This window comes from Mesocricetus auratus, unplaced genomic scaffold, assembly GCF_017639785.1.
Source record: "Mesocricetus auratus isolate SY011 unplaced genomic scaffold, BCM_Maur_2.0 Super-Scaffold_100009, whole genome shotgun sequence".
In the NCBI taxonomy this organism is placed as follows: Eukaryota; Metazoa; Chordata; class Mammalia; order Rodentia; family Cricetidae; genus Mesocricetus; species Mesocricetus auratus.
Window position 1 is genome coordinate 28,756,089 of NW_024429193.1, and position 24,681 is coordinate 28,780,769.

Here is a 24,681-nt window from a genome sequence, read left to right on the forward strand (position 1 = left end):
GAAAGGCTACTTTTCAAGACATTCGACAGAAAACCTTACTATTTTCTGACCTGACACGGACAATGGCAGCCAGACCCAACCATACAAGAGTGGAAACATGACCAAAAGAGGATAGGTGACTGGTCTCGGAGCAAGTGTGACTTTCACTGGGGTGCAAACTCAAGTGCCCAACAAAATGCTCTTTGGCATCTCTCGATAGTGAACCATAATAACGTATATAGATTAAAAAAAAAATACAACCCTCAAATGTGGGCCTTGTGATCTCTCTACAAAATTCAGAGTCTGTGTAAATGAGAACACAATTCAGGATGGGAAATGTAGCTCTGTGGTAGCAGAGATTTGGACTAAAACTGGCAAGGCACTGTGTCTGATTCTCCAGTACCACCAAGAAGTTAAACCAAACCAAAACAGAGACCAGAAAAAGAAAAACCAAACTAAACAGTACTCTGCGTAAGATGGAAACAAAAGCCATCGTCGAAACACGTTGGCTGATGAGAATAAAGGCAATCATTTATCTCAATGAACCAAGGGAGTGCAACCTGAAAACAAGACTTAACTTTATGACATGACTATGTCCAGAATATGTCAACTTTTTCCGTAACAACTCTCTATGATACTAAGAAATATATAACATTGGTTTGAAGTAGGCAATTTATATAAAAGCTAGAGCTGTGCTCAGGTAGCTAGGTGTTGTCTATCTGCCATGTCTTGAGAAATATACTACATAGAACATTTATTGGGGGGGGGACTGGATAAAAAAGAGAGTTGTAACAGATTCACACAGGTAATGGCTCAATCAGTAAACTGTTTACAGTACAAGCATGAAGACTTGAGTTTGGATCCCTAGCACCTTTGTAAAAAGCTGGGCTTGTTAGTAGGTGCCTGTTATCCCAGCTGGGGAAAAAGAAAGGCTGGTCCCTGGAGCTCACTGGCTTACTGGAATCCCGTCTCAAAACATGGAGAGTGGTTGAGAAATACACCTGAAGTTGACTTCTGGTCAACACATGCACACGAACGTACCTCTGCACCCACTCATACATCAACATGAATGTGCACATGTACAACACACTTAAAACATCTCTCACAAACATGGCTACGTTTTTAATACCAATAGGAACTGGAAATTTGTTCTCTCCTAAGATTTCATCACAGACAAATGGAACAAGCGCACACCAATATCAACCCCCATGTACTTGGCAGATGGTCTAGAGTTTCTGGTATAGGTAGTGTCCCGTTACATTTACCAGGAGCTATTACTTTATTTCCCTACTGAATTATTAAACCCAATTACTTCATATTTGTTTAGAACAGAAAGCAAAGTTGCCAGTGGCAACATTTCTCGACCTATTATGAAACTCCCATTGAAATCTTCTGCTTTCTTGTGCGATGCTGGCTTTTATTATACCTATAAATGTCAGGCAGGCTGAAATGACAGATGGCAATGGTCACTCTCAGGTGTATACTTAAGGGTCAAATTTTACTTCGTATTGAACTATACATTTTGGCCTGCCTGTCTGTATAATTACTGCTCTGTGCCTTCCTTCCCTCTTTGAACTATAATGTAAGACACAAACATTCTACCCTACCTTTGTTAGTAGTGGAAAGAAGGGAGAGGTCTAAGGAATTTCATGTTCCACACAAATTTAGCCAGTCCTAATACAGATTTTTATTGAGTCTCAACCTTCATAAAAAAAAAATCCACGTGATACAATGTCCAACTGTTATGAAAGCAATCTGCCACACAGTAATGGTCACTTCATCCTATGTGACTCTTCAGTGGCATTCTGCCAGCATGCTTACACGAAGGCCATCTTGTCTACCAAGACAGACACAGCATGGAAGTGGAAGCAGGACCTGAGGTACTGAAGTACCTGCTTTCTCTGTCTGGAGAGAGGGTGTGTTATGTTCGAGTGTCTCAGGAGGTCTAGCTACTTTCGGGGCAAGGTGAGTAAGGGAGACCAATCTGTCATGAAATCTTGAAAACAAAATCCACCTGGATTTACACTGAGTCTTTTTCGGAACTCATGCTCAGGATGGTAGAGGGTGAAGGGTTCTCAGCAGCTCTCCTCGAGGCCATATCAGGGTTATTGTCCCCAGAAGTGGTGGTTTCCCATAAAATACTATGTTTGGGTTATAGAAGAGCTTGACCTCCATGGCCTTGCTATTGCCATATAGTGACATGGCCATGCTTTCTGATATAAATATGGTTGTTCTGTCTATCATCATCTTTCCCCATTTTCCCAAGTCACGCCGAATCGTGGAATTTGTAGGTGTGGCAGAAGCTATGGAGGATTATGCTACCGAAAAGAGCTGTGATACAATCGATGCTGCCAGCCAATCTTCTTGAGCAAATATCCCTTGGTACTTATGGAACTGATGCTAGCCAACTATAAGAGAAGAGCACTATGAGCTCTTGAAGGTGTCTCTGCTTTGGTAGTATTTTTGTTCCCCTCTGACTCATGTTCCTGTTTTTGGTGACCCCTAAAACCCTTGGCCTGGCTATTTGCAACCAAGAGACAGCTAGCAGACAAGATATGGTGTTTCTTCTACCCAAGATCTCTGTGTGCCTATGGAGAAGTCAATCAGCACTTCTCTTTCCAGGGCAATCACTGCCACCAAAAGCCATGTTGAGCCAACTCTGTGTGTGTGTGGCTTGTCACAGATGGCTGAGCTCCTCTTATCAGAGTTAGCTGCCATGCTGCTGAGTCAGGGCCCTCGGAACAATGACAAGCTCAACTGAGCAAGGGCCTAGATGCGGAGCAGATGTTTCCAAGTCTTAACAAAAGCAAATCTCAGCAGGTTTTAATAGAATTCAAACCGTAGGCACTGGCAATTTGGCACACAAAGTAGAGGGGCAGCTCTCTTGCTCTCACTTGTTCCAGTAGAGTGGAGTCCTTTAAATCCATTGAGTTCACCGCTGAAACAGAGAGCCCTTATTGCCATCATTAAGAGTGTAGTGAGGCAAAGTCAGTGGTGAGTGAGTACAGCTTTAGCTGGGGGAGTTAGAAAAGTTCCCGAAATAGATGGCGGGATGGCTACATCATAATGTGAATATTATGCCTATTTGACTGCCAGGGGAAAAGAAGAGAGTGGTGAAAACTATAGGTCTATGCTTTTGGGGGGATTTCAAATAGTTTCACTGTTGTAGTATATGGTGTGTGTGTGTGTGTGTGTGGTATGCGCACATACATACATGCATGTGCACACATTCCCACATGATCTTTCTCTTTGGTATTCATAAAGGATTCCATAAATCTCTTACTCAAATGATAATGACAAAACTCCCTAGTTCCAAAAGATTATAAGTTAATTTAACCTTCAGAACTCACAGGCAAACACACTTTAAATAAGTGCCGAGGCTGGTTTTGGGGACACCAGCTTGGATTTTTAGACCTGTGACACTCAGTAGTTGACCCCTTCAAGGACACTGTTATACAAGTTGTAGAGTATTTGGAGACATTGTTCCATATTTTTTTTAATTAAGAGAGCTTGTCTTAATATACTCCTATGAAGGATCTGGAACTGTATGAAGAATGTGTCACCATTAGAGAAGTGACAGTCTTTTGCTATATGTTAGTCTATGTAAGCAAATTCAACAAGAATTGTGCGGACCTACATCTGAAATCTGAGAACTCATAAAAAAGCTGGATGTGTTGAGCAACTATCTAAGGGAAGTGGTGGAGAAAAGCTTGGGGGCAACTAGCATGATGTGCACACTAGAAAAACACCAGAGACCTCTCTCATATGGGAAGGGCTCAACACCCAAAGTTGACCTCCTTCACCCTCCCAATGCACGTTACAGTACGTGTACACCTGTGTTCACACACCAAATGTGTACACACACACACACACACACACACACAGTATTACCTGAGGCCTGGTCTGCAGTCTTCATATTGTAAAATTCTGTGTCAAGTAGCTTTGCATTCTAATAAATTCGTTGACTGACTAAATCTATATGAATGCATTTTATTCTGAGTTTATGTTCATAGTGTCATGTGTGTATGCGCCTGCCATGTGAACACACACCATTCATTCTGGATCGTGTAGAGACCCGGGTTTTGATCCTAACAGAAAGGTTTGTAGAGTTTTGTTGCTACCCTTCCTTAGTCCCTGACCTAGGACGGCAACCATCAATCCCACCACCAGCCTCTTGCAGGCAGCAGACTTAACAGTACATTGTGGCAAATGGCTCAGCCACTCCCCAACACACTGGGGAGAACTCATGGACACGTGACCATGAATTCACACAGACTGTAGAAGTCCTGTGGTGAATCTCCAATCTGTCACCCCTGCCTTGTTTTTCCCGAGACAGGGTTTCTCTGTGTAGCCCTGGCTATTCTAGAACTCACTCTGTAGACTAGGCTGGCCTTGAACTCAAAGATTTGCCTGTCTCTGCGGGGATTAAAGGCATGTGATACCACCACCAGGATCTGTCACCTATTTTTAAGGAAGATTAAACGATGAACAAATGTACCCTTTTAACTGCTCAATTCAGATATTTGAACTAAGGCCATATAGTTATTAATCCCAGGCTAGAAATACTAGGAATTTCAGCCGGGCGGTGGTGGCGCACGCCTTTAATCCCAGCACTCGGGAGGCAGAGGCAGGTGGATCTCTGTGAGTTCGAGGCCAGGCTGGACCAACAGCCTCCAAAACAATACAGAGAAACCCTGTCTTGTAAAACAAACAAACAAACAAACAAAAAAAAAAAAAAAGAAAAGAAATACTAGGAATTTCAGAGAGGAGGTGACCTGTCTTCCTCAAGCATATATTTAGCAGTTTTTTGAGGTCATGGCTGTTTTTGAGGATTCACTCAAAGCCCACTATCACCAATGGATCCCTTACTCTGGCAATATGAACACGTTCCCAGAGAACAGTGCCCGTACCAAATCCTTGCCACTGCCCATGCTTCTGGAAACCTATGCCACCCTTACTTCCAGGATCATCAAAACAGAGCAAAGAAATGTATAGCCGAGCAAGAATTTCCATTAATTTCTGGCAGGTGCCCTACGCTCACTTTCTCCAGGGTCAGGTGTGGTGATGAAGAAATTCAAATAGCAGAACTCAACTGTTGGCATTTGTTAATGAGAACACAAACCCCAGAAGCGAAGCTTAATTTCCCAATCTGAATCCTAACTCAAGATCAAAATCTGCTTATCTCTGTGACTTGGGAATTGCTATGTTGCTCATTTTTTTTCTCCTATTTTAATATTAGCTCAGCTGTAATGGACCTTAGAAAGGAGGCTGTGTGGTATTCTATAAATCCCTGAGAGTGGCTTATTTTTAGTTAGTGTTAGGAAACTGCATTGGAAAATGTGTTTTCTGTCAATATACATAATACACAGTTACTGAAAAAGGAGGGAGCAGAGGGATGGGACAGTCAGTCAGAATCTTCTAAGTTCACTCATTCTAGCTTTTCAGTGGCTAGCAAAGGCAGTCCTGCACATTGAGTGTTTCTTTGTTCATTCTTAGTAAGCCCTGTGGATGTGAGGCTGCCACGGGGGTGGTGGAAGGGAGGGAGAGACACTCACCTAGTTCGGGTGCTTTGCTGAGTACAAATGCATAAGCCCAGAATTTGCTGACAGGTCCAATGTAAAAACTCTGGTCACAAACTGACTGCTTCAGGCCTTTGGTCATCAAAATGGACACCATGTAAGCACCAGTTCGAAGAGCACCGAATATACTTCCATTAGGGAAAAAGAGAGAGAGAGAGAGACAGAGAGAAACAACAGTTAGGGCAGCAGTTTCACTGATGACATTAACCTGTTATGATGTGAGCGTCAAATGTCCCCAGCTGGTGGCCTGTTCTAGAAGGTTCTGGAAAGTGTATGAGGTAAAGCCTCTTACTAGAAGTACGTCACTGGAGGTGGGCCTTGAACTTGTACAGCCTGGCCACACTTCCTGTTGTCTCTCTGCCACCTGTGATGGAATGTTACCGGCTCTCTAACGTTCCTCCTGCATTCCTCCTTAAAGTATCAATCAAAATAAAGCCCCCCCTCCCTTGTTCCTTCTTCTTTCTCACAGCAATGTGAAAAGTAACGGATGCAACCACTGGTAAAGCAGGCTGGAGTTATCTGGGTGTCCTTCCAAGTGCTCTGTAAAGGGGCTAACACAACTCTTGCTACTCGCTTTTGAAGACCATTTGCTTTTCATCACTGTCCCAGAATGAGGTCATGGAAAATACGACTCAGGCCACACCAGGATCTTAGGAGGATCTGGTTCCCGCTTGGGAACTATTTCACGGATGGGAGACAGAACAGCTATATGTCCTTGGCACTGCCTCAGGTCTATCTAACCAGTCATTTTCCAAGTCCTGTTGGCTCTCATCCCTGAAGTCTGCTAGTGTCTTCAAGCTAACTCACCCTCCACATCTGGACCAGATGCCTTGGCTCCTGCAGCAGGACTCAAGCCCCTGGTCCTGACCACTTCCTGCTCTGTGATCATCTTTCTTATCGCATCAGAAGGATGCCTTCTAGGTGTACCTCCACTACCAACCTTCTAGTAATTCCAGCCACCCTAGGAGACAGAAGGATTCACCCAACTGTGCGTGCCAACTACCAACCCTGATCTTCAGCATGCTTGACTCCTCGTATCCACAGACGTCACGCAGATGCCCAAAGGAGAGAGGTTTTTGTCAACATAGACACAAAACAAACAAAAACCCCTTTAAACTCCAATCTGATAGGAAAACAGGAGCATTTTTGGCACATGATTACTTAATAAGGTTGACTGAAAGGACTTGACAGCGGGAGCCAAGGAGATTCCATTGTGGGTGAACCCCTCGTTACAGTTGAGACTGTAAGCAGCATCTCTACGTGTAGTGTCCCCAGTTTCAATGCATACTGTCACTCTTTGTTTGGTTACTGATCCAACTGACTCCCTCGTGGTGCTCTGCCCCTGGACCCCCTGCTGAGTCTCCGCCAGGGGTCACGTGGCCCGCAGGGCTTCGTTACTGCTGCCCTCCACCTACTCTACCGGGTACTTCCTACTCTCTCCTCCGGACCCTTAGCATACTCTTCCCTCGGGAGTTTGTCTGTGTTCATCCCCAGGCTGGATCCTGTTCCTCTGATATCTTCCCTTGATGGGATGCCTCCATGGCCACAGCCAATCTAACAGCCCTAATTTAGAGGGAGTAATTTGCATTTCATCAGCCAAGTTGGATAACGGAGATTTTCATAACTGGTTTGCCTTTACCCTCCCCCCTTGCTTCACTAGTTGATCCACTGGTGGGTTGTCTGATCGAGGGTCGAGTACCTCCCTCCGTTATATTAAGAGTCCTTTGTACAGGATGTTCCAATAGCTTATCCTAAGAGACTCAAACACCTTATCTGTACTTTGAAGAGCAATCTAGAGTGTCTAAGTCAGTTTTAGAATCCCTGTTTCTCTTAGCAGAGATTGATTAGGCTACGCATTTGGCCAATTCTAGCCAATGTAATGTGGGGTCTGTTGCGGGTTGAGAAGAGGTTTCTTTGCTAATAGGACATGTTTGAAAATGCAGCAGGCACTTTGAGGCCCTGAGAACACAAACGAGAGCGAAACAGTGGCTCTGGACATGGTCGCGCTGGAGAACAAAATCAAGTTTCAATTACCCTTGCTCAGACTTCTTGCATTTAGAACTAAATCTGTATTTCATAAAGCCATTTGGAAATCTCCTTCCTATTACTTGCAGTCCAAAGCATAAGGCAGATACAACACACGAATCTGGTTTTCAAATGATTGGTTTTTGTTTGTTTGTTTGTTTGTTTTTTACCATTCTGGTATGCTGGTATGGTATATAGTCTATCAGCTAACCCTTATAAACTATCAGGGAGAGCTATTGATGACTTTTGTTAATTCTGAAGCAAGGAAACATATGATACCCTTCAAAACACATAGGATAGATCCAGGACTTTTCTGTAAAAGTATGGTTTATAAAAGATAATCTTCCCATCACATTCAGCCCATCATACACACCCATGTGCCCTTAGATGGTTCTCTACTGTACTTGGCCACCAGACTGACTGCAAGCTGTCAGAACAAATCCAAAACAATCTTTCTAATCTTGAAAGCATCTGTAGTTTATTTCTAATTTCTAACTGTTACCAATTAAAATTACTTCCTCAGTCGTTAAATATTTACCACAATGGTTTGGGGAGACTCATCGACACAGTAGACATGTGACCATCTCTAGCCAATGTTGTGAGGGTTGCTTTGGGTTGGGAATGGTTTCATTGCTCTTAGTCTGCGTTGTCTGAAACTGTAGACACTTTTGCTGGCATTTGGGCTGAGGGTAAATAATTATTCACAGGGTTGAGTGTTAGAGCCTGGGAAAATCACTGCAGAGAACTTTTAACATTATGATGACCCACAATACTGCTGACAAATACACAGCACATATTGTCTCATATCTGGACACAAGCCTCATTCCTGGAGCCCTGAACAATGAGGCTGACTCAGAACTGAGGACAGTGGCACGAGGGACCATGTCAGTGCCAGCCATTGGGCCCATGTGTTCACGGGCAAAGGCGCATTGTTGGGCTATGACAATGCTACCACTGGGGAGCAATTAGAGCTGGTTGGCCAGTGAGGTGACTATCATCTGTGGGAAGCCACTAGCCTCTACCACATCTCAGCCATGTGTGTTTTGGACCAGGTGGCTCTTACAGCATCATCATGCTGTGACACATGACTAAAAATACTTTAAGGTGAGACCTCTTTCATCCATAAGTTGCTCTACTTCTAGACAGCGTGACACAGCTGTGAAAGCACAGCATTGGTTCAGTGACCGCTATTCTCTGTAGGGTTGGTTGGGCTGGCCTTTCCCTCTCTGGGACACATGACTAATCCTTTTCCTGAAGAAACATTCTATCCACACCACAGCTCGAGTTCAAGTCTTCTGAACCTACAGAGGAGCAGTCATCATTCTCTTTGAACCCTTCCTAGAGGAGTTCTTGTGGCCTACAGAGGTTGATGTTGAGAGCATGCTCCCAAGGAGTCCCTGGGGGGTGGGCAGAGGGCTACCAGTGGCACACTCTAGACCTAAGTTGGCACAGGCTCCCTGCTCTCTTACCCAGATTGTAAGCCATGTGTATGCCAGCTTTTCACTATATATATATATATCTCAGCTAGCAAGTTCATAATTCTAAAGCACAGCTTGGAAGAAAGGCTGCTGGCATGAAAAAGCAACTGATTCCAGGACATGGAATCTTTAGTCAGCTGACAAAGACTATTCCAAGGGTCAGGTGACCCCAGAGTTGGGGCAATAGTGCTTAATGTGGACAGATGACTACTACAGTCATTCCTTTTCTGCTCGAACACAGCACTCACATACTTAGCTACTTATTAGTTCTAAAGGCATATCTTCCTCTCACAAAGCTTAGTTTTGTTGTTAACAGTGCTGGGAAAGCAGAGCATGCTGGGGAAGGAGGAGTAAAAGTTTCCGCTCTGTCCTCACCAGTGTTAGGCACACTGCAGCAGGGAGGTCAGTTAGGGGCCCTGCTTAGTGGAGGTGCTGCCTCTGGGCACCTTGTTAAGGAAGGGTGTTCTGATTTTCATGGCAGACTCCAGGAATGACGAGTAGGCGCTAAGTTGAGAGGGGAACAGTCCACGGGTTATCAAGGGAACCATGTTCTTTGTACTCCAGGTATATACATCCAATATTGCTTATTTTTCAAAAAGCATTTATTAGACTGATATTTTTAAAAACTCTACTTAAGTGGGTAGCTGGAGACCACTGATAGACTGAATAACAAGCAACAAGACTTAAGTGTTCAGTGGGAAGAGGAGGTGGAACAGTAATGACCCTGTGTTTTAAAGAGAAACTGACATGGGGGAGGGGGGAAGGTTGGGAGGAGGAGAGGGAGAGGAAACTGCAGTCGGGATGTAAAAATAAAAAGAAATAAATACAAATCAGCACTAGGATTGTTGTTGAAAAGCCTGATCCATTTACTGAACTAACAAGCATTTAACACCGAGTATCTGATACTGTAGTACTCATGGGCAGGGTAGAGAACCTCTGTAACATATGATGTCAGAGACTCATAAAACACACACATACACACACACATTCTCTCCTCCCTCTCCCCCTCCCTCTCTCTCTCTCTCTCTCTCCCTCTCTCTCTCCCCCCCTCCCTCCCTCTCTCTCTCTCTCCCTCTCTCTCTCTCTCTCTCTCCCTCCCTCCCTCCCTCCCTCCCTCCCTCTCTCTCTCTCTCTCTCTCTCTCTCTCTCTCTCTCCTCTCTCCCTCCATCGAGTGAGTGTGTATATGGCCAGCATTCCTCTTTGGATAGTAGAAGACTTACAATAAAAATTTAGAAAAAGTTTGCTTTTAGTTGTGTTAGCATGAAGATGTAAATATTAGGGTCCTTTAAAAAGTATAGCAGATGTAACCTTTTGTACAGATAGATAGAAACATTCCAAATAGATTCCTTTTTTAATATGCTCACAATAAACAGATGGAGTTATCTCACATTTTTTTTAACAAAAATGCTATAGGAGATATGAACAGTAAGGTAAACCAGTAAGTGGTTGAACCTTGTTTTGGAGTTTACAAGTTGCTTTTATCCCACAGTTGTGACCTGTTATATACAATGCTTCAAGAAATATGCTTATAGAAACAGTTCAGAATTAAACTTTTAATTCATTAAAAAAAAGTGTAACACAATGCGAACTGTCTTTAACTCCTGCTTTGGAGCAAGATTCGGTCATCTATCTACTTGGGATTGACTAATGTGCCATCCTGATCCTCTAAATAGCAACTTAGTTCCATTTCAGAAAGCCTCTTTCACAGTATTTCCTTATTGGTCTTGGCATAGCAGTACAGTATTTGGAATTCTAACACGGTCTCTCTCGGGCTCTTAGTGAAACACCAGATATCCCCAAGATCTGTACCAAAGATACAATTATTTCCAAGATTGGGTAATGAAATTTTTTTGTTTTATGATACTTCTATCACAACACCAGTGTCTGGGATTTTTGTCAGTACATTGCAATGGCGACCCAGCAGTAGCAGCCCTTACAAACACAGAAGAGGCCACTTAGAAAAATTCCTGATAACAAAATCTAGGCTGACATTGTTCTTTGACAATATCCAGAGTAGGGCAAATACCAAAGGTCCCAGAACAGGACAAAACAAAACAAAAAACAAAAAGCAGCTGCTGCCACCCAGCATCCACTGTAATGCATTTACATGTAGGACCATACGTAGACTTCAGATGTGGTACCGAATCTGAGCATCCGTCTCTACTGATGACCCGCAGCTCAAAGTCTGAAACCTTCCACACTGGCAGATTGCATCCTCAGTAGAGAATGCCCAAACTTAAGGGACTATTGCTTAGCCTTGGCAAAAACAGTTTTTCAACAACACAGCAAGCCAAAGTATGGACTATTTGTGTCCATCAGGCCAGCAGCTAATCTGACATATCTTACTCTGTCCCTGCTCTATGCAAAGTGTATCACTATAGAATTTTTCTTTAGCTTTCACTATTAAGAAGTACTTCTATAGGTTTTATGTATTACTTTAAATTTTTATCTTTTTTATTTTATTTTATGTGTCATGTTGGATTCCCCCGGGACTGTTGGAATCCAGTCTGGGTCCTGTGACTGAGGCAGTGATTACAACACTGAGCCATCTCTAGCCTCATAATTCATCTGTCCTCACTTTAAAAATATTAAACCAGACACTTCCTTTGGAAACTTGGAAGATCTAGGCAAATATGGTGGCTCCCGAGTCTAAAACTGTTCTTTCTATGAATCATTAAGTGACATGGCACTGTATTTGGCCTCAGTGATTCTACAAGAGCACAACAACAGAGCCCTCTTCTTCCCCCAGAAGTTACTAGAAAGCTCATTTTAAACTCTCACTTCTTTCTTTCATTGAGAACCAATTATTGCCTTTAAGTAACATTCAAAGGAACAGATTTCTCTGCATGATTAAACTCTTATTTCTACTGATTATAATATTTGCTTCATATTTAATCCTTGGGATTCGTTTTTAGTTTTTAATTAGGAAAAGATATGTTTGCCAGGCAGTGATGGCACAGTCTTTAGTCTCAGCACTTGGGAGACAGAGGGAAGTGGATCTCTGTAAGTTCTAAGTCAGCCAGATCTAAGAGCAAGTTCCAGGACAACTAGGGCTCCACGGAGAAACCCTATCTCAAAAAACAAAACAAAACAAAAAGAGATACCTTTGAGGTTCTAATGTTAATCAGACACTATTCTTGAAGAGCACACAAACGATTGGAAACAAATCATTAGAATGGAAGACAGACGCTAAGAAGAATATTGGGTGTAAACAGTGAGCCTAGTTTAAAGTAAGGAGGAAAAACCAACATGTAGCAATGGAATCATGAAGCAGCTTCTAGTTCATTTTCATTTGTAATGACACCTAAAAGTGACTGCTAAGCACAGATGCCAATGTAATGCTAGGCTAAGTAAATGATACACGGTTTGTTATGGAGTTCACTAGACCTGAAGGCTTCATGCAGGACAGCTGGTGGAGAAAAAGAGTACAGAGGACCTTTGTAAGTGCTCACAGTGAGCCCCAGGAGACACGCACTATGGTAGGTATGCAGGGTACAGCTGCTGTCTCCATTTACAATACCCCCTTGATAAACCAGGGAACTCCTGCCTCAAACGGTTGTTCCCTTATGTGTGATAGCATGGGATGGCTCTGATTCATCGATTCATCTTCTGATAGATCAGTTAGTTTAGTTCCCTTAACTTGTAAACATAAGCATTTTCCTCCTCCTCCTCCTTCTTAGTAAAAAGAAAGCTTCAAGGGTCTGAATATTGCTTAAATAAGAACTCCTTGTCTCCCAGTGACCTGACATGTTAAACAGAGCCAAGCACAGTCCTGACATCAGAGTGTACAACTTGGAAATGACCCACTTGTTCCAAGAACCTGGCAAGGTACTCGTGCTCTGCGGCCAAGTTTGAATGACTGACTGGATAAAAAGCAGCTTTTGCCGAGTGGGGAAGGGAGAAGCAAGGAGAAATTAAAATAATTATGAGTGCACCAGTACCATGATGATTCTCCATTAGTAACTGCCACAGGGAATAGGATGTATGGCTGTAGGAGCCAACACCTTAGTTTAGCATCAGTCACACGCCTTCACAATGCAGCATCTTCTGGAGTTACTGTTACACTTCCCTGCGAGTTACACGGATTTCCATCTGCCTAACACAAGTGGTGGCTTCAGCTCCCTCGGGACCAATAAGGAAAGTGCCTGTGCCAACTTCACCCTCAAGTTTCAGACCTAACAGTGCCGCTTCAGTTCTGGCTGACTCTGCAAACGTCTCAGGATGTCTCACACACTGGAGGAACTTCACTGAGCCCCTAGATGATGCAACTGCCTAGCTTCATGAGGCATTATCATCTCTATTTTATAGGCAAAGAGACAGGCAGCAAGAAGGTTTGGGCTTGCCTAAGGATTTCCAGTTTCCATGCAGCAAACACTTCATTCAGTCTACAGTTTAGCTCGGAGCTGCTTCTGAAAACTCATCAAGCTGTCTGTCGGTTAGGGAAGTGGCTCTTGGCGTGTCTTACAAAAACAAACAAACAAACAAACAAACAAAAACAGAAGAAAACAAACAAACAAAAAAAAACCTTCTACAAGCCCTAAAATGGTTTCAATGCCCGGGACACACAAAGGAGTCTAATCCTTAGTTTACTGGTCTGAACTTTAAGCTAAGAACATTCTGTACACATCCCACTTCAAGATACCACCTTGCCTGTCCTCCTGCTCCAGAGATCTGTGCATGAAGCTACATCAGTAACCAATGGAAGGAGTCACCCATCTATGAGCCACAGATATCCAAGTTAAGAACTAGACTCGCCCAAGAGTTCTGCTGAACTCTCCGAAGGTCACGGCTTGTGGTGGATGTGCTTTCTTCCTCTGGGTTAGCTTCACTCAACCACTAATGCAGTGCCACCTAGTACATTCCAGGCTTAAGAAAGATTTTTCAGTTTCATATGGGAAGAACAACAGGCAGGTATCTGGACTTTTACAATGCGAGCAACAGCAAAACACATAACATTAGCAGCAGACTCTGAAACCCAAGAGTTACATGAACTAGAAAGAACCTGAAGTGAACTAATGAGTGGACAGTGAATGAAGGTGAGCATTGAAGTCAAAAAACCTCATGAGCACCACAAAAATGGCCAGTCATCTTGTTTCTCCAGAAAACTTAACTCAGGAAAATCCACCGTGCTGGGAATATGAGCAGATTATTAGAACAGTGATCATTCCAGTGCCAAGACTAATAGCCTTGCTCCATCAACATGACTTTAGAGGCTTTCCTGGCTTACACAGCTGTGGGAGTAAACCAAACTCATCCGAGGGGTGATTAATGACAATCTCGAGTTGCTGAAGCGTGCTACAGAACATTATGTGTGTACTTCTTTCCCTGCAACCCAATTCAGCTACTTTAGGAAGACAAGGAGGAGGAGGAGGAGGAGGAGGAGGAGGAGGAGGAGGAGGAGGAGGAGGAGGAGGAGGAGGAGGAGGAGGAGGAGGAGGAGGAGGAGGAGGAGGGGACGAAGTAAGGTCACCATAGCCCTTGGTTTCTCACACCCTTAAAATGAATGGGCTGGGGATTTCCTCCAGGATCCCAGCTCTATTCTTCCATGAGCTCATACTTTAGCTCTGAAGAAGGGAGGGACCACACATCATTAAGTTTCCTCTCCTACACATATCCAATGTCTTCCTTTGGGCACATTGATCTAATGGTCCATCAGATCTTGATCACCCTTTACAACAATACATTAATTCCTTCAGAAACTATCATTGTCATCCCATACATGAATCATTAGTATCGCAAGGCATGACAAAGACGGGGAAGCTAATAAATGATCATATTATTCCATAAACAGTTAAGTATAAATGCTCTCTGGGTGATAGGCTGTACTCAGTTTTGCTTTCCCCCATATTTAATTATTTTTACTATCACGTATGATCTGTAAAATATTCTTTCACTTGTGAAAGTATTATGTCCTTTTCTGACACTGGTTCCTCCATAGACTACTCCCAGGAACTACACACAAGTGAGTAACAGCTTTGGTACTTTTTCTAGAGGCATCAATGGTCACTTTACCTCTGTAATGAGGAGGCCTGCCTGACTGTTGGTGTCTCATACTGCAGCCTGGCTCAACATTCTATTGGTCCCAACTCAGAGGTGCTGCTTCCTACAAGGTCATGTTGGTTTTGATGGTTAGGGTGGTTACATCAGAAAACAAGTAGTGATGGATAGAAGGCAGGGAACCCAACCCCCTGGGATGCTGACGAAGGGGATGGAAGGCGGAAGGAGATGCTAAGACCACAATATGGAAGTCCCGTTGAAAGCTGAAAACACAGGACCACGCGATTCAGCAAGCTCACCCCAGGGCACACAGTTAACCCACAAGAACCAAAAATGAAACCACAAAAAGTTGTTTTCACTCACGTGGTCCTGCAATAGTCATAACAGTCAAGAGGTGGGAGTAACCCCAGTGTCTGTCAATGGATGAAGAGATAACAAAACATGGAATATTCAAATAATATGTTAATGAGCCACAAAAAGAAATTCTGACAGAAACTACAACATGGAGAAACAGTGAGGATCCTGTGAGAAATGAAATAAGTCCACCACAAAAAGACAAATAATGTCTGACTCGACTTAAGTCAACGACAGACAGACAGAAGAAAGAGTGGTGAGTGCTGGTGGGGGAGAAGGGAAGTAGAAATGGAAAGTTATCTTTTAATTGGCGATTTCAATTCTGCAAGATTAAAAAAAGTTCAGTACTAAATCTGGTTGCACAACAATCTGAACATACCTGATATACATAAAAGAATGGCTGAGAGAGTAAACACCCCCACCATCACCACCAAAAACCAAACCAAACAACAACAAAAAAGCAAAAACAAACAACAACAACAAAAAAAACTGCCTAGCAGCTCTGCAAAAGGGTTGTTTAATATCTCTAAATCTAAGTTGCTATGCTTTGAGTTTCATTTCCAGAAAGCCAAGTTAAGTGACTTTTTAACATTTGAAATGTTAAGGGAAAAAAAGAATCAAGACAAATACATACATATAAGGCCAAATGTAAGCTAAAAGCAGTTGCCAGCCTGTGCTACATAGCAAGACCTCGTCCAAACACCACCCACCTTCCCACACTCTCCAACACAATTAGTAGCTTTTGATAAAAATGCTAAAGTGGCTTCTGGAATTCATCAAAGTTTCTAGCAACGAAGAAACGAAAGGCTGAAATACAGGCTGACGGAGGCTGTGACAGGCACAGGGTAGGCCACAAAAGCCAGGAAGTTGCAAGCGCACAGCAAGCAGATTACAGACACGGAGCACTGGGTCACAGTCGGCCTCCTGCAAGCGGATCTTGGAAGGAACTCTGCACTTGGATCTACAAATCCGGTCAGTTTATGGGCAAAAGTAAAGAATTCAAGGCGGGTGCTGACGAAGAGAAACGTAGCTGTGGGTGTCCTGAGGTGAGAATGGCGAAGGGTGAAGCTGTCTCTACAATCTCACTTAGCCATTACCCAGAAGCCCTTTAACAACAACAAAAATCCCAACATTAATTCAGGCAAATACCATAAATGAAATGCGTAAATACCATAACTAGCGGATCGTAAATGAACGGCCACAAAAGAATTAGTGCCCTACCCAAACAACACTAAAGAGTGCAGATAATCACCTATAAAACTGGCTTAATTAGAGTGTTTCGATCTTAGTTGATTCTTAGGAAAACTTACTCTACAGTTATTTATATGCCAGGTTCTCTTTAGTATTCCCGGATTAAGAAAACCAAGAAAGACAGGAAATCTGTTTTACCTAGTCTATATTCTCCTGGGTCATCTAGCACACACAGAGAAGTAACTTCATGTAGCAGGTAAGTATCTCAGTAATGACGGTGAAATGATTGGTGAGCGGGGGCAAGGCTATCTACTGAGATGGGAAACCAAAGAGGTGGCAGGTGAGCTGATAACAGATTCCCGAGCAGGAGCCTGTCTCGTCACAGCCTTGGTATGAACACCAGGCAGACAAGGATCACAACAACCGGACATGCACGCCCGAGGCCAGGAAGGCTGGGGCGGGAAGGAAATAGGGCTTCTTAGATGGGTATGGTCATAGCTTGTAGAACTATTGTGGATTTTGTAAGACACAGTAAAAATCATTTACTCGCTGAGTGGTGGTGGCCAGCCTCTTCTACAAAGTGAATGCCAGGAGAGGTTCCAAAGTCTCACAGAGAAACCCCGTCTCAAATAAAACAAACAAAAAAATCATTTACTCAATAACACTGTAGAGGCACTGGCCAGCTTTAAGCAGGACACGGATATGCTATGAGTTATACTTTAGGCTGTCGCATGAAGAAAGGCAGCAACATGGGATGTAATAACTCCACATTACTACCATACACCATTATGGGTTGTTTTTTTGTTTTGTTTTGCGTTTCTCTGTATTGTTTTGAAGGCTGTCCAGGAACTCTCTCTGAAGACCAGGCTGGTTTCGAACTCAGAGATCCGCCTGCCTCTGCCTCCTGAGTGCTGGGATTAAAGGCCTGCGCCACCACCGCCCATCCACCATAATGGGTTTTTAATAAAGAACATTTATTCTTGGTACTACATAACAGGGTAACTAAAGACACCATTTAGAATCGGGTAGCCCTCTCACTCCCAAAGGGATGCTGGGGGCTGGAATGGAACGAGACATGAAAGAAGGACATCATCTGTGATGCTTTTCAGCAGCTTTCAAGGTGTGATGTGGGCACAAAGAAAGGACCAGAGCTGACTGGCCCAAGCAAGCGTGTGGACAATGTCAAAGGTCTTTAGATAAAGAGGAACTAAATTAATTATTAACTTATTTTCTACTGGTTAATTATAGGGAGCAACTGTTAGTTGACAAAAAGCATTTTTTAAAAAATAAAGCTCTTCAGAGCAGCGAGTTTGAGGTGAGATGAACTACCAGTGAAAACAGACTGATATGAAGCAGGGACCCAGATTTGTCAGACCACACACAACCAACCTACTTTCCTTCCTTGCTTCCTCCCTTCCTTTCTTTCTGGAGAGCGGGAGGAGCCAGACTCAGAGATATTTCCCTCTCAGGAAGTCACCAGAGGGAGCAGACATGCTCCAGGTTGTCTGCCTGCCCTGTCCCTGGCTTTGCCAAGATGGCGTTTGGCCAACTGGGAAGCCGACTGAGAAAGCCACTCCCTGAGAGAAAGTTTACTAGAGCAGCGCTGTTATCTCAGGTGAAAGAGTCCGGTTAATAATCCACAGAGTTGGGGAAAGCCTGTGGAGAGGTCAGCCCATGGTTAGGAAGCTTATAATATAAATACCGACAAGCACGCCAAGTGGGCCAGAGCTCCGGTCAGATTTCTCTAGAGCAGCAGGCCACATGGGGCTTCGTGACTCCACATGTCTGTCTGTTGAAAGGTGGTGTCTGGGGTGAGGAGTGGGTTATGTTAGTTCCTAAAATGACATGGAATTGTGACTTATTGTAAACCATGGCGATTATAATAAATGCACATTTTTTAGGCTCTGCCATCAGAGGCTTCAAGGCAACAACTTGAAGGGGGGGGGACACCCAGAAAACATGATTTTTTTTCGGTTTTTTACGAGACAGGGTTTCTCTGTATTGTTTTGGAGGCTGTCGGTCCAGCCTGGCCTGGAACTCACAGAGATCCGCCTGCCTCTGCCTCCGGAGTGCTGGGATTAAAGGCGTGCGCTACCACCGCCCGGCTGAAAACATGATTTTTAATTACCATTCGGATGCTTTAGTTACCGACCCCCATGTCAGGCCTTGAGAAACGCTCTTGTCTTTCTCACTTACTCCCTTTCCACAGTTCTCTACAGGTGAGCTACATCCCAGCTCAACAGTCCTCTTTAAAACTCTGGCCCTTCAATCATGAAAAATCGGGGACAGAGCAAACGTCACTTTTAAGACAGACCATGCTGTCTGTGTCACATCCACGAGAACATTTCTTTCCATTCCACCACAGTGTTCGGACATATTCCTATAGACAGTAATATGCTGTGACTCGTGCATAAAATTTGATGAAATGTGTTCCCGCACATTAAGTTCCAAAGCTTGTGTCATTCATTGTCACTTTAGCAGTTCTGTTGATTAGGCAAGTCCTGAATCTTCTGTGTGATCTGGGTGGTAACAGTGCTGGGGGTGGCCTTGGTGGGCCACAGAAGTGCTCTGTGGAACTGAGCCACACTGCCAGCCTGACCTGATGTTTAACCCAGGCCATCCTCAAACTTGCAATCCCCACGTCGCAAACCCTGGCACTATGCTACAGTAGCGTGCTATCACTCCTACCCAGTGTAACAATCACGGAAGGTGACCCACAGTGATCAGGGCCACACTTTCAAATAAAGAACCCCTTTGACATGGAAAATCACTGTTAGTACAGATTTGCTGTGTTTAAAACTACGCTTTGAGACACAAAGTTACATGGATATAGATCAACGTGTTCTGACCATCTCTGTTTGGCTCTATTCCTAAGGGAAAATGAATCTAGAGCTGTTTGGCAATACTTAACTGTTCTTGTACACTGAAGGAACTTGTTTCCCATAACCAAAGGTTGCAAACCTAGCATATCGTTCGTAGGCCGGTGTGGATGAAGAACTTGACACATATTTGGCTGTTAAGAGACTGAGGGAAGCCTGTAATTTCTGTTTTTGACAGAGGAAAGCTGCTCACTTTAAATAGGGTAATACAAATTTTGGAAGAGCCAACACTTCCCATGGGTCTGGAGGGCCATTCCTCTCTCAGTTCCTGCGCTGCCGTTGTGGCCGGCGCTCCCTCTGTCTCCTGTGCTTTTGGGTTGGGTGGGCTCTGAGCAGCCTGAACTGCACTGCGCTTCCCAATCACCGCAGCAGATAGACCTAGCTGGGGGGAAAGGCTCTTGCAGAAATGCTACAGAAATTGTGCTCACCCTATGTGTATAGCTTGAATCAGGTCCACACTCTCCCCTAGCCCTCCAGCAAAAGATTAGAGTCGTCCAAATAGCCTGAAAACCTGGCAGTGCCAAAGTAATTATTTTCACTTTTGGACTTGATCCAAAACAGGAAACCATAGAGGACTAGAATATTCCCAAGCCAGCTGCTGACAACACTCCCCCATCCTGCAAAAAAAAAATCTGAATGGGTTCCTTACTGGTCACCTGTCACTAATGCCACCGCAAGGACACTCACTGTTCTCATACAGTTACTTAGCCGTAAACCATAGTCATATTCACTTTTATGATTATTTTGAGACAGGGCCCTCCTGTGTTGCCCAACCTGACCTAGAACTCTCCATTCCCCTGCCTGTGTGGCCAGGTGTTGGAGGGACAGGCATGCTCACAGCTATGGGTGTGCATGACAAAGAAAGGTTTCCAACTTGCGGTGGGCGGGATGAAGGAAGAAATGATTTTTGAAATGTTTTTGAAAAACAATTATCTTGAGAAACAATTCTCACAGTATTTTTAGAAAATAATTTTTGGCCAGGTGGTGGTGACAGCGGCACACACCTTTAATCCCAGCACTCATGAAGGAGAGGCAGGCAGATCTCTGTGAGTTCAAGGCCAGCCTGGTCTACAGAGTGAGTTCCAGCACAGCCAGAGCTACACAGTGAAACCCTGTCTCAAAAAAATAAAATAATAATAATAATAATAGTAACTTTTGACAAGTTCAACCACCTTCCTACCTTTTGCCTCTAAGAGTAAGGAGATTACAGATGTGAACCCGACATCACACACAGCTCCACCTTTAATTCTTTAAGGATGTCGTCTGTGCCAGCTTCACATTCTACCCATAAGGATACTGCATACATACTAACCACAAGATGTGCCACCCACCCAGTTATACACAAAAGCCAGATGTTGTTGGGCATCACGCTCATCTGGGAACCCTGAAGAAAGCTGACATCCCTGACTCTGAGCTGACTATAGAACCCAGACTGTTATCTTCCGTCTATGAATGTGAAGGGAGCAATGTTAAACGCAGTACGAGGGCAGGCAGAGCAAAGGCCAGCAAGGCAGGCAGAGAGCAGGAAGCACACAAGGGCAATCTAAGCTGAGATGCAGTCATGAGAATACGCCTTTGCCCTCGACTTTGCACAACCTCAAACTTAAGGAGTTAGATATGCCGTCAAGAACAACAAATCTCTCTCTCTCTCTCTCTCTCTCTCTCTCTCTCTCTCTCTCTCTCTCTCTCTCTCTCTCCCTCTCTCTCACACACACACACACACACACACGGGTGTGATGAAAAATGAGTCTGGTTTCAGAAAAAAATGTGTTGAGGTGGCAGGAAACAAAACCTCAGCGGCATCTCGAGACCTGTCCATGCCTGGGAAAGTGCTGGCCCGTTAGATACACCCTCTTAGCCTGTCTCTCTTATGTTTTATCACACTGTTCTAAATGCTTTATTTAAACAAGCTACTGTAAGGATTGGTTTGAAGCTAGATGCTTTCAGAGAACCACATCTTATGTACGGTAACTTGGAATATCTTATGACTCTAATGTCCTCAAATCAGTATTGGTTCCATTAGTATGAACAGGCAATTTCTACTCCACACCTATGTTAAAACAAAACTGTGGCATCAAGCCGGGCAGTGGTAGTGGCGCATGCCTTTAATCCCAGCACTCGGGAGGCAGAGGCAGGAGGACTCTGTGAATTTGAGACCAGACTGCTCTACAAGAGCTAATTCCAGGACAGCTTCCAAAGCCACAGAGAAACTGTCTTGAAAAACCAAAAACCAAACCAAACAAACAAACAAACAAAAAAACCAAAAAACACCTGTGGCATCAATGAACAACCTCTCCTGCCTACTTCAGTCATAGAACACACCCTCTGTTGTGCTGCTGAAGTGCTTTCAAATCTCCAAGATGGGGGTGGGACAGAGGAGAAACTTCTCTGCACACGTTATCGCTACAAATGCAAAGAAGGGCTAAGAGAAATCCACTACTTTACAATATTAGGAACTTGCATTGTGCGGGCAGCGAAATATTCTCAAAAGAAAAATCAATCATTTTAATTGCATACATCTGATGCTAAGTCTTAGGACTCGGAAAACTATCTGAAACAACGCATGAATTCAGTGGGGCTTGTTTGGATATCACAGCCTCAGGCAAGCAGAACAACTTAATAAGAAGGGAACAGGCAACCTGCCCCAATTTTCACTGGTGAATTTTCTTCAACAAATGGTAGGCAATGAATTCCCAGGAGAAATCATCATTAACTAAGCAAATTCACCCAATGGTAGGCAATGAATTCCCAGGAGAAATCAACATTAACTAAGCAAATTCACCCAATGGTAGGCAATGAATTCCCGGAGAAATCAACATTAACTAAGCAAATTCACCCAATGGTAGGCAATGAATTCCCGGAGAAATCAACATTAACTAAGCAAATTCACCCAATGGTAGGCAATGAATTCCCGGAGAAATCATCATTAACTAAGCAAATTCACCCAATGGTAGCACTGGCAAAAAGAATTGCTAGTTGCAAGGGAAAAAAGACTCATGCTTCCTAAGTCAGAGCCACGTCAAGTGAGATCCAGGGACCTATCAAATGCCACAGCATCACCCCAGTCAAGCACCGACTTTTTGGAAAGGTAGAGAACAAGTTGAAAGCATTCGTGACAGAGCTGTTAAGAGCAGCCGCACCAGTGGATTGCAAATATCATCTCACACAGGAAAGTTAGTGCGTTCAGCACAAGGGTTTTTAGTGGTGTAACAGGAGAACCATAGCATGGACCAGCAATTGTTCTACACCAAGGATCCCACTTATGGTCTCCTACTCAAATAGGAGTACATAGCATCCACCCGTGTTATTCATTTGATGTGTTCTTCTGCCAATAGGTAACTGCAGCAGTTTCAGATTAGTAAAGGATGCCCATCTCATCTGGTACATTTCAGATTACAGAATTATTCTACAAAAACTCACTCCTTTGGTGCTATAGGCTTCTAAAGAAATTCAAATTCTATACACACACAATGCAAAACCCTGTCAAACAGGCTGGAGGACGGCTCAGAACTGACTGTTCTTCCAGAGGGCCCAAGCTCAATTCCCAGAAACCACACGGTGGCTCACAACCATCCATAATGAGACCAGGTGCCCTCTTCTGGCCTGCAGACAGAGTACTGTATAAAAAATAGATGCAGCTAAAAAACAAAAACAAAACAAACAACAACAACAAAAAAAAAACAGAATCATCCCAAACCATGGCAAACAAGATCCTTTACGGATTTATGAGCTAAACCGGGAAATTTATAGGCATCATAATCCCTTGCTTAATCTTAATTCAAAACAATCACTAACAATTATGCGGTTTTAAATCCATACCATGTAATCTCCTTTAGAAAATGCATGCTATTCTTCGGCCTAGTTTGAGAAGACCTAAGGTGCCAGTGACTCACATAACATCTTGGTAAGATGTAAAGCACCTTGAGAGGCATACGCTGTCTCATAGTGTTATGGAAGTCACGCCCTGTCCAAACTCTTGTGACAAAAGAATCTCAAGTATAATGCCAATCAAAACTTTCAGAGTAAATACCTGTGGGTAAAGGCTTTCTATGTGCCATGCACAGAGACTACTGTAAAAAGCTACCAGATACTATTAATAATAACACAACTACAGCTACTGGCTAGTGTTCCCAGTGATGGTGCAGCAAAGGTTGTGAGCCTGTAACGAGAGAGAGTCTGTAACGAGAGAGAGTCTGTAACGAGAGAGAGAGACAGACAGACAGACAGACAGACAGACAGACACTCTAAGTAGAGGCTGCTCTCTGTGAAGACACAGTGAGTTTGTGTGCATCAGGGTCTCACAGGAGAGTATCCTGCAGGTCAGTGCCCATCACAAGACAGTAACCTGTCCGCGCTGACCAGCGTCCACACACCACCTGCAGAGCAGGTCCCGTCTTCCTGACTTCTCTTCAGAAAACCCCTCCTGTAGCAGCTGGGAAATCTCTCTCATTCTAAGGCTCTTTAAAAAAACAGACCAACGAACAAAATAAAATAACATATCCCACCACAAGAACACTGTGAATTTACTTACTTAATCTAATAACTACTCTCTTGGAAATACTCAAAACTCTTTTTTGTTTTTAGATTTGCTATGCCTTAGCCTGTTATAAAGAGACGGAAAACAGTTGTTAGTAAAAACCACTTCCTTCGTTTCCTGGACTAATTTTAGAAAAAGAATATTAAACACCTACTTGTGCTCAGAGAAAACAAGGCGAGTTATTCTTCAGACAAGTGTTGTCACCTTCAGTTATGAAAAGGCTAGCAGGTGTCCTTCCTGCAGGCAGAAAGCCAGATGAACTGAGAGAGCTACATAAATAGGGATTAGCTAGCAATGGCGGGGGGGGAGGGAGGTTGGGCTCCTAAGGTGCACTGGGCTTTTATACCTTATCACTTGTTTTGCTATTTATGAAACTAGATATGTTGTATTTATCTTGGTGTAGAGGTAAGATATCAGTCTGTGATTCCACTCTGAGACAACCCACGTGTGTCAGGTCGTGTGGCCCCTGGGCTGTTCATCCCCATCTATACTGATGCTTCAGGAACGGAGTGTGAGGAAAAGGCGAATTGTACATTCAACCTTCAAAAGAGGACAAACATATCTGCTCTCTTCTGAATAAGAGATATGCATCACAGAAGATAAAAAGTTTCAAATTCTAAATCACCAGGTCCACTAAAACCAGGCTCTCATTACTGAAAAT

The 24,681-nt window shown here is 43.6% G+C and overlaps 1 protein-coding gene across 4 annotated transcripts in view; it reads right to left on the reverse strand.

Annotated features, from left to right (window-relative positions):
* Elovl6 (ELOVL fatty acid elongase 6) overlaps window positions 1–24,681 on the reverse strand; it is a 109,172-nt gene that overhangs the window by 5,441 nt on the left and 79,050 nt on the right. For all 4 annotated transcript variants that reach the window (XM_040751798.1, XM_040751799.1, XM_005082833.4 and 1 more), the window contains one exon: window positions 5,535–5,686. In XM_040751798.1, coding sequence (XP_040607732.1) covers window positions 5,535–5,686 — 152 coding nt within the window. The remainder of the gene's footprint in view (window positions 1–5,534; window positions 5,687–24,681) is intronic.